The sequence below is a fragment of the Ixodes scapularis genome, unplaced genomic scaffold (assembly GCF_016920785.2).
Source record: "Ixodes scapularis isolate PalLabHiFi unplaced genomic scaffold, ASM1692078v2 PGA_scaffold8__174_contigs__length_109621045, whole genome shotgun sequence".
Lineage (NCBI taxonomy): Eukaryota > Metazoa > Arthropoda > Arachnida > Ixodida > Ixodidae > Ixodes > Ixodes scapularis.
Window position 1 is genome coordinate 61,602,887 of NW_024609883.1, and position 15,658 is coordinate 61,618,544.

General features: G+C 44.4%; 1 protein-coding gene across 1 annotated transcript in view; it reads right to left on the reverse strand.

Annotated features, from left to right (window-relative positions):
- Nucleotides 1-352: 352 nt before the first annotated feature.
- LOC8033032 (ATP-binding cassette sub-family C member 2-like) overlaps nt 353-15,658 on the reverse strand; it is a 93,111-nt gene continuing 77,805 nt past the window's right edge. The window contains exons 16-20 of the mRNA XM_042287003.1: nt 14,679-14,879; nt 11,589-11,747; nt 6,484-6,650; nt 1,384-1,578; nt 353-553 (exon numbers count right to left, since the gene is read on the reverse strand). Of these exons, the coding sequence (XP_042142937.1) occupies nt 415-553; nt 1,384-1,578; nt 6,484-6,650; nt 11,589-11,747; nt 14,679-14,879 (861 nt within the window). The 3' untranslated portion in view covers nt 353-414. The remainder of the gene's footprint in view (nt 554-1,383; nt 1,579-6,483; nt 6,651-11,588; nt 11,748-14,678; nt 14,880-15,658) is intronic.

Here is a 15,658-nt window from a genome sequence, read left to right on the forward strand (position 1 = left end):
GCTATATTATGGACGACTCACATTATGGGAAATATGTAGGGGTAACAAAAGTGTTGGTAATAGCAAGACATAACTGTGGGAATATATTTGGTGTTGCATCCCTGACTTTTTGTGTTCGCATTTTATAGTTTAGAAATATTTTTTATTGTATGTGGAAAGCTCCTGCTTGATCAAACATAATTACAATTTATCCGACTTTATGAAAGTGAGCTTATCAAAGTAATAAACGGGTCATCGTTTTAAAATAGATTTCTAAAGCAACACACCAGAAATCCTAACCAACATTTAAAATATACACATTTTCTGGGATTACCTACATGCAGATGAAGGTCAGTACGTTTTCTTACACGGCAGTGCCCTGAAAGCTCCACAATTTCTAAAACCGCAAGTTTTTTTCAAGAAACGAAGGGTGTGTCAAGGTTTGTTCGCTTCAGAGTGATTCGGTACAACGCCTGCACTTTGGGCCAAGCTGCTGAACATCGACGCGGGGTTGGAGAGAAGTTGCGTGACTGATCCGTACTCCAGGACGCTGCCGTCACTCATTACCAGAATTCTGAAAAGAAGGGAAAGACTTAGAAAGAACCCCAAAAGAAAGAAACAGTGTCCCACACACGAAAGAATAAACAAATAGAACTTAGCACCGAACACGACATCCTTCAACCAGCAGCTAGTTGTGTTTTGGTCTCCGTCCTATTTGTTTATTATTTCGTGTGTAAAATTGAGCCTTACCAACACGCTCGATTTTTAAGTAAGGATAAATTGTCTACCAATAGCAACTTTCGATGAATCATTATATCTGGAGAATAAATAATTAAAGAACACTACGCGGCTGTGAACTCATGCCGCCGCGGTGGCGCTGCTGTACGGACAGCGCTAAGGCCCCTAGCGCAAGGGCGGATGCTTCACCTATTGTCAACCTGTTTTCTGTAGAAGCATTTTGCCCACACCTAGTGTGGATAAACGCGGGTTTGTTTGCAAGTAGCCCGTTGGCCTCTAAGAGAGCTTCTAACCAGTACTTCTTGGTTCCGGCTTGTGCTACTACAGTACACCCGGCTAACTTAATTATGAAGCTCAAATCCAGGATAAGAATATAATTTGTTTTTCTTGTGTACAGGCTTCCCCAATGTGGTAGGCTCTACAATCAATGTGGACAAGGGTTTAGCGTTGCCGACATTGATTGGAAAAAATAATAAATGAATATTTGCTTTCTACCCTTTCCAAAAAGAGTGCCTCTCGCTAATTATTTTAGACAAGTCAACTAGCGAGGCAAATAGGCCTTTCGTGTTGTGGGAAACTGTACATTTCCTTTAAAAGTTTCATACAACTGTGTGTATCAGACATGAAGGTTGGCCAAACTATTAGCAGTAACAGGTCTGTCCTCACTTGTCGTAGTCGAGCACGGTGTGGATTCGGTGTGCGATGGCCAGCACCGTGCAGTGCATAAAGTTTTCTCGAAGCGTGGCCTGAATCAGGCGGTCGGTGTCGCCATCCATCTGCGACGTGGCTTCGTCCAGGATCAGAACTTGCGGCATTCGAATCAGGGCACGGGCGAGACACACGAGCTGCCTCTGACCCACGCTGCAACGACGAGGATAGCTTAACGTAAATTTCTAAAGCAAGGACACGAGCCGAGTCGAAAGGGGGCTTAAAGGGCAACTCCACTCAAAAAGTCGACCCTATCGAAATGACTGATACCGCTTTAGGAGGTCAAAATACGGTCATACCCAAAATATCACGTCAAACCGACGCCGCGTTACCGATTAAAACCAATATTAAAAATGTTCTCCCGGCTTGATTAGCGGCCCGAAAGCGGGTGAGCAACGCTGGCACCGGGTGAGCTAGTGAAGCAACACTGGACAATGACGTAGGTCTGGTCCTACGCTCTCGTACGGACACCGCGAACGCTTCATTTCTTGTGGCATTCTGCGATTCTGCTGACGGAACGAGGTGTTTACCACATTATCCTGTGTTCTCCTACTTTTATTAGCGTCCAGGCAGTTCCTTTAACTCCAGCATTGCTACCGCGACAGCGAGGAAGAGAGCGAAGCAGTGCTGCTCGCTCACGCGCGCGTCGTGGAGCCGGAGCGACTCGCCGGGCTCGCGTTGGGCAATGTCGAGCATGACTTGTAGTGCTGTGGGTTGCACCAACAAACCGGTGCGCAACCCGTAGCTGCGGTTCCACCAGTTCCCAAGAGACCGGAAGAGGCACAAGGTGTGGGTCGGTGCCGTTCGCCGGATAGACTTCGGAAGACCGTTGACTCCGAGCTCCAACGCGAAGCTCTGCTCCCAGCACTTTACATCAGACACCTACACGCGGGATCTGCGGCTGCTGACTGTTGCGGGTTTCTCCACGAAACATGCGTCTTTGAAAAACGATGCGGTGCCGTCGCTGTTCGCGTACCGCCCGCCGGCTGCTCCAGCGCGATCGGCCGGACGCAGCAGGTCGCGACTGATCTAACTAGCGTGCACATAAAGGCACCTTGGCTTTAACAACTTAGACCACTTGTGGATACATCTGTCCATCTATCTCCTATTATTTCGTTTTCTCTCGGTCCGCGAGCAAGAAACAAATACAGTCACGCTGCGCCGGCACCGACCGCGCGTCATATTTCTAGCAGTCGGATTTGCTTTTCGGTCGGCAAATTTATAAATACACACTAAAACTTACTACATTTGGTGCATATTAACAAAGTGAAGCGGTAAAAAAAGAAAATGTGCATCTAGCTTTCTGTTTTGAAACTCCACGTGCGACTGAGCCGACATTGCCGGTGCGTCGGCGCGTCGCGGGACGACGACGCGCCACTAGTATCAGTGTTGCCAAGCTGCTTCAGTCGGTAGTTTCGGTTACGCCGTGCCGCCGGAACGATACTTGGATTCGCGATATCTACAAAACTATACACACTACCGAAAAACAAATTATATGTCGTGATTCAGGGTCGCCGGCTTCGACTAAACAGATCATAAACCAAAAATTGTAAAATTGGAGTGGAGTTGCCCTTTAAGGGGACGCCACCACTCGTGCTTGATGTTCCCTTGACTCAGTAAATTTTATTCTACTAAGTACCGAATTTACTCGAGTAAACGATAGACTACTTATGCACAAGGCCCTTGCGTCTTCATTGCTGTAGAACACACACACAGTCAGTCATCGTGCTCTGCATCAGGAGTGTGCGAAATAAAGAAGGTCGAGAAGACGATTCTTCGTAAATATGATATGCGCAAACAGGACTTTCGAGTAAAGACGTTAACGTTTTCTGCCGTAAATCGCTGGCATCATTGTGTCGATCCCGACGATTTCTTATCTCCATGTCCCGTGGGAAAGCGGATCCACAGACTTTGTTAATGAACAATGCGTCTATTAACTTGGGAAACACGGTAACATTATGAGTAAGGATTATCTTATTTTTATACCGAATGTGTTTGTGCATGGAATTATCTGGTTTTGGCGATACACGCTACGTTGTTTGACAATTGACCATGTCCTCTAAATATTGCAAGAAAGAAAAATTTAAACACAAGAGCATCATTGAGACTGGTGTTTACAATGCACGCTGTTCAACATAAACATTTACACATTAAAAAGATAACAATCGGAGGTATTTCAAATTTGTTTTAGCACCCAGGTTAGGGTCCTAGTCAGACACTACGTGCAACAATATTCGTGGATGTAAATTCCGTTGAGTTATTTTTATTATTATTGAGCTCTTTATTTTTATAACAGTATTTGTTTATATTCAAAACCTTAAAATTGTCGTATTCTAATCTTGTTTCGTATTGTAAAAGTCTCGTAACTATCTGCTTTTCCGAAATACACGTTCCCGAATCTACAACTTCACCCTGCAAATGACGCATACTAAATCGTGAAAATCGGCGCAAAAGCCCTTGCCGGTTTGACGCAGATCGTTTCGTATGTCGTTCCGTACAACAACGGGCAGAGATGATCAGAATAGACTACTTCCATAAATCCCTGCATGCAACACGGCGCGCGTTGCACTCTGGGAACTAGTTGACCAGGGAGGAGAGTGGCATGGTTTCGGTTTCGATCGACATCTCGACAAGACATTACACACAGAGCGTGGACTATTAACGGCCATTATCTCATGTTTTCTGGTCCCGGAGCGTCATTTGTGGTCTCTAAACTAACCTAATTGGCCAAACCTCAAAGTTTTAGCACAAGCGCGAGACGTATAACTTGTCTTAACACATGCTTGTTGTATTTTTGTACTTGAGCCTTTCTGTTAGCGTTTCGAGGTATGTGGACGAGCCAGTGCTGGAAATGTCGACGCTGCGAAGCTCGGGGATCTTGCTTATGTACGAATCAACAAGCTGTAGCAACCAATAAGTATGCATACATCGAGCTCGCGCCTTTACATTAGTGTTGCTGATCAGGAAGTTTGTTGGTTTTGTGCATGCATAGACGAAATATTACTTTTTGCAATTACTGTTTTCTTAATACGCCTGTGTACGCGAGGTAAAGCTCGGAGGCGCCATTGAAAAGCTCAATTGCAAAACACTTCTAATCTCTTATCTGTACTGACCCGCAGCACTGCACGAAGCGAAGTCCCCACCCACTTGCATTTTATTAATCTTGAACATCGCGTATGCGCGTAAAGTTATCCTGCCAATCATATAGGCACATTCGCACATACAAATCGTTTTAAGAAAGCAAAAGTCGAGCACTTGTGTGAAAAATGTCGCACCATTTGCCAGAAGTACGCCGAACGGGCATCAACCCCTATGCGGTGCGCCAAACGAACAAAATTATTCAAAGTGCATTTGACGGTTGCTAATGGCCAAAATATTTGTTATGTGTTTGCTTTCTTCCTGCCTGAGTATGCCGAGATCATTTCAGACACACCGTTCAGGCACAGATCTTGGGCATCAGTAAAAGCTCGTCCAAAAAGGCTTAGGAGTAGGGGGCGCTTGTTAGGGCCTCGGTCGTAGCTAGCCGATCTCAGCGTTTGCGAAAACTTAATCTTCTATCAGCATAAAATTTGAGTGGGAGATATATGATGACACGAGGAAGACATCATAGTAACTTTGGTATAGTAGTGAGATCGAATTTATTACGTTTCCTTAAAAGTTCATGCGTCAACGCTGGGCTCAACTTTGATACTCCTGTGAGGATGCGGCTTGCTTTTTGCCCAATGAAGTGACAAGAAGGTGACGTTTGGCAAACAAAATACGTGTAATGCTCCAGGTGACCGAATTTCACTTGTAGTTCACTGGCACTAGACGGGATTATTGAAATTGAACTCAAAGGTGAGGTAACTAAGCCGTGTCTTACAATGTTTGCATATGCACCCATAATATGCGGTGTTTCGGGAACCAAGGATAGTGCCCCGGCCTTCGTTTTGTATCGCTCGAGAATGAGTGTATTGCACATTCGTAAAAAAGTCAGATAATCGAAAACGCAAGCAGCGTGTTCGGTCGCGGCGTGATTGAATGAGATGAATCTGCTTAGTCGAAACCGAAACTGAGTGGCCAACTAGTTCTCAGAGTGCACTGCGTGGTACTTCGCCGCAATGGGGCGAGTCGGTTTTGGAAGAAGTTCATTCATCTCCCGATCTCGGCTGGCGAAAAACTGTTATCAGCTCCGCTCCGTTGTCATACAGAATGTGAAACGAAACGACCTACGTCAGGGTTTTGGCTCCGGGTTTAGTTGATACGACTATCTTTATCTTTCTATTACGAGCAAATGCGCTAAACGCAGTAATGAAAAAGCACATTAATAAATCTTCCATAACTAAAAAAATGTACAGCTATGATTATCCTTGCACTCAGTGTCCCCCTGCGAGCCTAAACTAGGTGCAAAAGCGGATTTCGCGCTCACTCCGGAGTTTTCTTTTTTCAAATTTTCTCTCGAAGATTGTAAAAATAATTTGAAACATTTTCACATGGATTACCGGAACGCGTGTTGTGGAAAAGGTTAAATGGGATTTCATGTGAGACACTAGCAAAGAGAAACCGAACATAAACGTACTTTGCGATTCCTCGCCTTTACCCAGTTAACACCACCTAGAATAATCAAAGCCGTACATTAGAATGTTGACGTCATCGTCGTGAGATGGAGTGAATACAGAGATTTGACACGATATACTGCGTCAGTGTTTGACTGGTCCTCGCGTCCTATCAACTCGGCGAAGGGCGCTCGACGTCAGGCTCGGGTCCTATTGCGAAGTTCGCCCCATCAGACTGTGATGAATTTCGTTGAATGAAGAAGAGCATATTTGCAGGCCTTAATTATTCTAGGTGTGCTGACCGCGTCATAAATTATAATCATTATAAAATAAAATCCAAAACTTGAAAGTATAAAACAGCGAGGACGAGGACGGGAACAGGAAATATGTCATGTTCCCGTCCTCGTCCTCGCTGTTTCATACTTTCAAGTTTTGTATCTATTAACCAACACGCTCGTTTTCAATTGTAAAATAAAATGCTTTTGCGTGTATTAAAGTAAGTGCAACATAAATTCAGTTTAACCTCAGGTTGCTTCCTCCCTCTCCCGTCTCGAAAAGGAGCTGCTCAGGATGCATCGAAACGACGTGTCCCAAGTGCGCCTGGTCCAGGGCACGCCAGAGTTCTTCGTCCGTGTGTGACCTCGTCGGGTCGAGGTTGTCCCTCAGGCTTCCCCGGACCAGGATGGGGTCCTGCAAAGATGGAAGCCGAAATTAAAAAAAAAGAAGAAAACGAACGAATAATGCTCATATATTAAAACTGTCACAAGAAAACAAATATCTCGAAGGACTCAATAGACGATCTACGAAACTGCTTGGTGGTCTGTCAGCACTGTGTGCGCAGCCATCTTGGTAGCGTCAAGTTTCTTGAGTTTCGGCTCCCCATAGTATCCTCGATCATCCGGACCGGTGCGCACCGAGGCGCAGAGGTGCGCCCCGTCGTCTTTGATCAAGTGCACCGTTGTGCACTGGACGTCCTCGATCATCGGAGCACACCCTCCCGGTTCGGCTTTTCGTTGTCCCAACGCGCACCAAGACAGTCGACGGTGCGCGGGGTTGAATCCCATCGGGAATTGAGGCCAGGAGCGAAAATCGAGGAGATGGCGGGAATAGCAGACGTGCAGTCGATCGAGATGGCGAACTTGAGAAAACGAATATTCTTCGCAGCTGCACAGAATGAGTTCTGGAGCTCTTCTGACAACGAGGACGACGCGCTTCTTACCATCACTGCGATTACCGGTGACTGCTGGGGTGGCAAGGAGCGCTGAAAAGTTATGAACTTCGTAGAAAACGTTGTGAGGCGTTTGGATGGCGCCGAAGTGCGGCTGTTATATAGTAGTGCACTTCCTTGAACCTACAATGATGATGATGGGCAAAGTATACCTGTAGAAGTATCACCCGCTTCGTGACCTCATCGAAAATCATGTTTACGATGTTCATATGTGTGGCACTGCTAAATCTGCAAATAAAAAGCCAGGAGAAATTGATAGGAGACGGGCACCGCGCGCGGACGTACGCAAGAAAAGAAACGAACAAAACGCGAGTTGACCGAAGATGCCATCAGCATTTCCGGGGCAGAGACGGTCTGCCGCCAATGGTAATTCAGCAACTTTATTTGTCTTTAGAGCCCAGCTCTTAGGCGCCCGTTTCCGGCTTGAGCGGCGTCACCGGCGCCGTCGCCATCGGCGTCGGTGTCGGCGTCGGCGACGGCGTCGGCGTAACCGCGCGTTGCATTATGAGACGTTTCCCATAATGCAACGCACGCCTTCACGAGTGACGTCACGACGTTCCGCATAATGTGACGTTTCCCATGATGCGACAGTCACATCTTCCATAATTCAACGCGCGTTGCATTATGGGACGTTTCCCATAATGCAACGCGCGGCTTCACGAGTGACGTCGCGATGTTTCCCATAATGTGACGTTTTCCATAATGCGACATTGACGTTTCCCATAACGCAACGCGCGGCTTCACGAGTGACGTCACGACGTTTCCCATAATGAGAAAAGTGACGTTTTCAATGCAACGTGCGGCTTGACGAGTGACGTCACGACGTTTCCCATAATATGACGTTTCCCTTAATGCGACAGTGACGTTTCCCTGAATCGAGAGTATCACGTGCTTTGTCAAAGTGTTAACTCTGACGCTGTCTCGTTCTACCGCCTTGCTCCTGCTGTCCTATTTCCTGGTACCGGCAGAACTTAGACAGAATGGAGCTTCCAGATGTGAGAACTATATTTCCTTTCTCCGGACAAGCGGTGAGCGAGAATACCACAATATATATATATATATCTTTCACAGATGGTTTAGCACGGTATATCGCAAAATCGAAATACCTCAAATGAGGAGGAAAAGGAGGAGAGTAAAGGGAGAGGAGGAGAGGCATATCCTCCTCTCCATACCCTCCCCTCCTTCTCCTTAAGAGCTGCGCTCTAATTCGGCGTAACAGGGAGTAGTAAACGTCTTTCATTTTTCTTGCTTCCGATCACCCAACGTTAACAAAAGACTGGGCCATCATGACTTTCATCTCTGAAGACATTTTCAATTCTTTTTTCGACGCGAAGACGCGAAGACGCATGAAGGCTTAACGTTTAGCGGTAGACTGCTCCAATCCAATGTAAACAGCTCAAGGTTAGTTTTTTTTTTAGCTCTTACTGGCGAAAGTTTTATTTGGTGATAAGCTCAGAGGTCGTTTCAAGGAAACTGTGCCGTGGGCATATTTTCCAGGCATTGCAAAGAGCTCAAATCGCTTTCAGATAGCTTTTACCTTAATCACTGTTGATGAATGTCACGCCGGTCAATGAAGGTTTGTTAAACCCTGGCAAAATGACAGCATTGACCTTCCCAAAACTACCCTCTGAGTGTCTTTGCACTAAACAAAATGTTTACCTCAATTGCAACAAAAAAGAAAAAAAAAAAACGAAAAAAAAAAAAAACGAGGCGGTGAAATTAAGTTGGAATCGCTAGTGTTGCTTCACCCCAAGTCTGCAGTGCAGCGTAGCTTTTTGCTGGCGCCGGCGTCGAAGTCTTGGCCACTGCAATAAACTTAGCAAGTGACGTAATCGAACGTAGAATTCGACGAAAATAATACCAAAGTCCAGTCTCTTTGAGATTTGAGGGAAGCAGACACGTAGCCCGTGTCTGTTTTATTTTGTATTCTGCCTGACCTCGCTTTAAATCTTCAACAATATTTTATCAACAAGTCCCCCAACTCACAAACCTCGTTTGCCGACGCGAGATCAAGTGTATAGAAATCGATGCCAAGCAATGTAGTGTTCGCAATCTAGCCGCCCGAGACGAGGGCCGCGAAAGCGGAGGCGGCCGAGGGCTGCGCTGAGCGGCTTAAGAAGAGAGACAACACGCCGGGTTGGAGGTAACGCAAAAAAACATTTCTTTTTCGAGACCTTTCCTTTTATATGCATACAAGCCAAACCAGAGGGTGCTAGTGTTCAGCTAGCATCACCCTCTATATCTACCCTTTTGGACGAAAGTATAGGATGCCAAAGACCTTTCAGACGCCCTGATGCTGTGTAAACAAGTCTTTCCAAGGCACCAGGTCACAAGTTCAGGCGCATTGGTGGATTGACGACACACCCGGACCTTGTGTGTACAATTGCTGCGGACCGTCTAGACTAGAAAAAGCCGGGGCAGCTTGTTGTGCCTCTGGTGTCGCAGAAGGAGTAGGCGCTGTTGACGTTGGGGTAGAAAACCCTGACTCCGGGCGAGCCAGGGGTGCAACTGGGCTTCGAGACTGCAGGCTGCCCGAGTCACGATTATCTTGGGACAGCATCTGTTGAGGCAACAGATGTCTTCGGTTGGGAACCAGCGTACCCGACGGGGTCTGGGCTGGGTAAGAGCGTGGCCGTTGTGCTGGGCTGAGGACCGTACTGTGCAGCCTGCGTCATGGACTCAGACCTTCTTTCTTTGCTAAGGGTACGTATCATGGGCGGCGTGACGATGATTGAAGTCCTGTCGCTGGCGTAGTCGTTGAGCTGCGTCACGTCTTTGGAACTCTGCAACACGAGGACAGTCTCGAACAAGCTTGGCAGCAAAGACGTAGAGGGTGTTCTAACTGAACACTAGCGTCCTCTGGTTACGCTTGTATGCCTACAAAAGGCAAGGTATTGAATGAGAAAGGGCCTTTTGCGTCACTTCCTACTTGGAGTGTTGTCTCTCTGCTTACGCCCCTGAACGCTGCGCTCGGCCGCCTCAGTTCCCACGGTCCTAGTATCGGGCGGCTGAGTCCCGAACATCACAAGCAATGAGGTTGTTTTCTGACTGCCCAAAGAAATCCTTTTTTTAATATATGGTATCTAATGAGGTGCTTTGTGGTGTTTTCTGCTTTTGTTGTTCACTGTTAACCATACGCGTCCTCAGTGAGGGTTCGTTTGTGTGGATTATTAAAACGGTAACATATTTTCTTGTTTCACAACGTTGGTATTGTCCGCATACATTGAGCTGCTTTCGCATCACGAAATACAGAGGCCAATACAACATCACGCATAAAAAAATTAAAAAAATTCAAAAACAAATTTGGTAAAATGTTGGGAAAATATTAGGGCCCAGTACAGTTGTAAATAGGTTCGCTCCGTGCGATAACGTCCACAAGGCTTTTTTTTAACTTCGTCTCCGATTGCTTTTTGTCGAAAGATACGCGTGAAGAAACAAGTAATACTTTGAAAAATGATCACACTTGCGTTTATGTTGCGCAAATATCGAAGATATATTCCTGCTCCAGCAGCCGCACGGAGCAACCTCTTGACATCGCACCTCTCGCACGAAGCTCGATCGCTTGTTGACATGGGGTTTGTGTTGGTTGGATCACTGGTTTTGTTTTCTCGCCGCCAACAAGATGACTGACGTAGTTTTCAGCGCGCTACTAGATGGCATTCTATATTTCGCGTATTTTCTATTGGGCTAGCAATAATCGGCCAATGTAATAAGCAGCATAACTCGATTGCTCAAATATACTCTAATGCTACAATTCATAATAATGAGCCGTAGGTTTTATTAGCTTCATTACTGCTTCTCTCTACCTTGATAATCGATATAATTTTTATATGGCATTTCTTTTTTTATCAAAATCGATATTTCCATTGCCTGGAAAATCCAGGACAGTATCAAAAAAAGGCTGAGTTCAGGTACAGATATTTTTTCGTTTTAATATCAAGATATTTAAAAAAGAACTTGAAAAAGCAAGTTTGCGTTAGAATGCAACAATTATTTAGAAAATTCAATACCTACGTAAGTAATTAATATTGGGGCTATAACAGTTATACAAACGCTATGCAGCATTCAGTCGATTGCGTTACTCAACTACCTGAATCACGCAAAAAGCACGAAAACATAAATCCGCCCTAAAAATGCGCAGAACAGGAAGCATTGTAAACACTCGCCCTGCAATAAACCAGATAGTAGAAAATTAAGAAAACAGAACCAACTCCTTGAATCATGTGCCTGCATGTTTTGTGGGCTCCGGGGGACCTTTATAGCCTTTAGTTTCTTTCGTCTTAGATGATGTATTTCAGCACTCACGAAAACCATGATTCACCGGGCTCAGAAGTTTCTTTGCGACAAATTTTTACCTTTTTTTCTCAATGTATAGAAATGATACAAAATGTCCATGTTACCTGCGGAATGACGGTGATAGCAGACCTGAGCCTTCGTAGGGGGATTCGGGAGATGTCGATGCCGTCTATCTTTATACATCCTTGCGTGGCCTTGAGCACTCGAAGCAGGGCGAGGACCAACGAAGATTTGCCAGCCCCGGTTCGACCCACGACGCCCACCTAAATATGGAGAGAGCATAGTTGACTTGGAGACCGTCATTGTTTAATAAAATTGCAGGCTGGTCAACGCGGAAAGGTTTAATTTTACAACAAATATGTAGCTCCATAGAAAAGAAGAAATACACATCACTATAGATATCTAAAATGCACAAAGCATTCTTGTTGTCTCTTCGCGTCATTTACGTGCTCCCAAAAAGTATGTGTTCGGATGACTGAGCTGTAAGAAAAAAAACCTAAGCTCAAAATTGACAAAATTTGACACACATCGAATGTGATACCCAAACTCAAGATATGGAGCTACATACAGATGTGAGTACTGTTGCATTTGTGGGGTTTAGAGCCAGTAGCTCCAGACGGAAGCTATAAGAAATGCTATCTGCTTGACGGTATTCTGCTAACGAAACTATATAATGCAGCATGGTGACTCAAATCTGCCGCAACATGGGATTAAGGTCAGAACGATAACGTAAGAGCTCGCCGTTGCGAGGGTTGCGCCATTAAAAAGTTTAGTTCAGCGCGTTTGCAATTTCTACAGGCGTGCGTATTAGGAAAGCCTCTATCCTGTTTTATTAGTTTTCAATTCAGAATCAACGCTTTGCAAGGTGGATACATTTTGGTCTTAATATTTATTAGTCTAGCAAATATTTTTAGAGTAGTTTTATTTTATTTAAACTATGATAGCTAGGAAAAGTGATTATATATGAATATGGAAATGTTTAAACATAAAAAAATGTATTCATAAATCCTTTCGATCACTGAAAATAATAAGGATTAAAAGATTACTGTGTATTTACATTGTTTAAGTAAGTTTAATTAACATTTCAATGGTTTCAACCCACTATAGTTGAAACAAACAAAACAAAAACAGCTTAAATACAGTTATTGAAAATTAACATTTTTGCTGTTACTTTGGTCTTCTGATTTCTTTGCTAAAGGTCATTACCTTTATTCTCTTTGTATCGTTCTTTCGTGTGTTTATTTGCTTGCATTAGCTACTGTACGTTGCTGACAAACGAAGTGAAACTTAAAACAAAGCTGAGCGCTTTGATTTGTTAAGTAGGGTTCCTCTCGCTGAACCTGAATTATTCTGTTTTGCTTGAGTTATTTGTTCATGTAAGACAAGTGTACAAAGCTTCTATACAAAATCGGGGGTCTCCGAACCACGGCCCGCAGGACAGATACGGCCTTTGAAGGCGTGCTGGCCGATCCGCCGAAGGCCGCGGCCTTTCCATTGAAGCCTGGCCCGCGGATTGCTGCTACAAACGCAAACTTATAGGCGCTCGTAAAAAAAAAAATCAGTGCCGAGACACGCACCAAAGCGAAAACGGAGGTATCAGAAAAATGAGAGAAGACTACAGTGTTGTGCTAATATTCGAATTTTCGAATAGATGTTCGAATAGTTCGCTATTCGACATTCGCTTCGAGATGAACTCAGATATTCGCATATATCGAAGTGTTCAGCAAGATGGGCAACCGTTGCTGAGCGCGCTTCTTACCGAGCACCGGTGCACTGCGGAGAAGCAACCCGGTGCCTGGTTGGAAGCGCGCTTGACGGGGCTAACCCGCCGCGATACACACTTCAATAAGTACAACTGTTGCGGTTACGTTCTTCAGAAGAAAGGCCACTTTCAAAGCGGTATGGGCAAGCGCGCGCGTGGTGTGCGTAAAAAGAAACGGAACTTTATGAATGTTGATATCTAGACTGGAGCAAAGATTTAAAACTTCAACCGTGGCACTTATGCAAAGATTACGTGTTTGGTAGAGATGTCCTGAGAACCTTCCTTCATCATTCATGATTGTCGTTATATTTTTTAATTCTATATCTAATGAAAGTTATTTGCATATTCAAGGTGATTTACAAAACCCCACGGTTAGGTAAATCTTGTCATCTCTAAAGTTTTAATTTTACGTCAAATGCATCGCTTACTTGTCTTCTTATCTAGGCAATAGGTTTTTTGAGTCACTGTCTATAAATATAGCTAGATTACAATTACTTAGCGTAGACATGAAGAGGTGAAAGCTTGGAAACACTCTTCACGAGTTCAGATGAGTTTTCGTTTAGACGTGGTGCGGTGGTCAAAAGCCTGCAGAGCATTGGATATTGGATTCCAAATTATTTGGCACAAATCACTATGCGCTTCGAATTCGCTTCAAAGTCAAGATCCACTATTCGCACATGCCTAGAAAACTGCATCAACACGCGGGTTCTCAAAGCATATTATTTATTGTGCCTTGTTATCATCACAGTTACTATTCGTGGTTCCCTGCTTCAACTTCAACTGCGCAACTATGAAAAAATGCTTTGCTTTCTCATGAGTATCGTACATAGTGACGTGATTTGATCTACCATTTTCCCTAGTCTTCTGCCTTGTGTGAATATGTCAAAGTACCTATGCGCTTTCGTCTACGCCTGGTGAGTTCTCGGATCACAATTCTTTTGTAATATCATAAATAGTAAAATATTTCACTTAAAAATAATATATATGTATTTTTCCACCTTTGTTTAATTCCGAATTGTTTTCTAGTTCATATTTCTCTATTTATTTATGCTTACTTGTTTAGTATTTCCTCGTAGTTATTGTCTTAGCTAATTTCCGGTCCTCGAGGCTGCGACAGGTCCCCAAAACCGTCCGCCTAGCCAAAATGTTTGGAGACCCCTGATTTTTGTCATCATAGTAAACTCAATCTGTTTGAAATCACAATTGAGGCAATGATTAAAATCATGCTTTAAATCATCTTGATTTTTATTCTCCACCCTTACGCGCGGTCATAGTTTCTAGGAGGAACAATGCTTAGTAACCCATCGCTCGACACTTTGTTGAACTGTAATGAAATTATCCGTGCGATACTGAACGCTTCATCATAACAACCAAAGCGTCTGCGGCTGATAGTTTAATGGAAGACTTTTATTGAAGGCAAATAGCAACCAACCTTTTCATGCGCCTCAACAGAAAATGTGACCCCTTTTAGCACATCTGACAGATCTCCCGGTCTATAGGACGTTGAGTAGTTCTGAAATTCCACTCGACCTTCCGTAGGCCAGCTCTCGTTTGCGGACAGAGCTATTGATGCATAAAAGCTTTGCTTATGTTGACTTGAATCGCCTTTCTTTTTTGGCATGACGACTTGTTCCTGCAAAGTTCACATATTTTTGGTTCACTCGTATCACACCTATATGTATATAATCCCCAAACTCGGTGTTCTATTGTAACAAAGGACATTCCATACACCTTCAAAATTTGCTGACTTTCGACGCCACACTGACTTCACGCACAAACGGGTCCTCAGTAGTTAAAAGAACATGTTACGGCGATCGTGACAAGACTTGAAGAAATAAAGCGAGCGGCTAAATGATCATCGGGAAATGCTATTTTTATGAGTACAAATCTTACGCTGGCATCACCTGATGTTACAAATACTAAAAACATTTTAAATAACATACTAGCTACTTGAATATTAGAGACATATGTATGAGGATTTGTAAAAAAATAAAAAAAGGAACGCTGATGCGTGCTGGCACTCACTACAGCAGAATCACCCGAGCTCCAACATGAACCGAGCACTTGATTTTTGTTTCTACTTTTTTTGAATGCGGAAACATTAACTGTCCCATGAAGCGCAATGGCGTTGATTGTGACCACGAAAAACGAGGAACTATTTCGCATTAAAAGAGAGGCTGACTCGCGATCGGCAGCCGCGCAGCCGGCGTTGTTTGTGATCGCGCAAATCGAGCAACTAAAGAGCAACTATACCCCTTTCCAAAAAAACGCTCCTAGGCCGCCGCCATGTGACTGATGCTGAGGCGGCTGGTGCGACTCTCGCGCCCTCTATCAGCTATAAATTTTCTGACACTCTCTTGGACTGCGAAAATCCGTTCAGTGCGATTCTGCGCTGAGCGTACCCTACAGCTC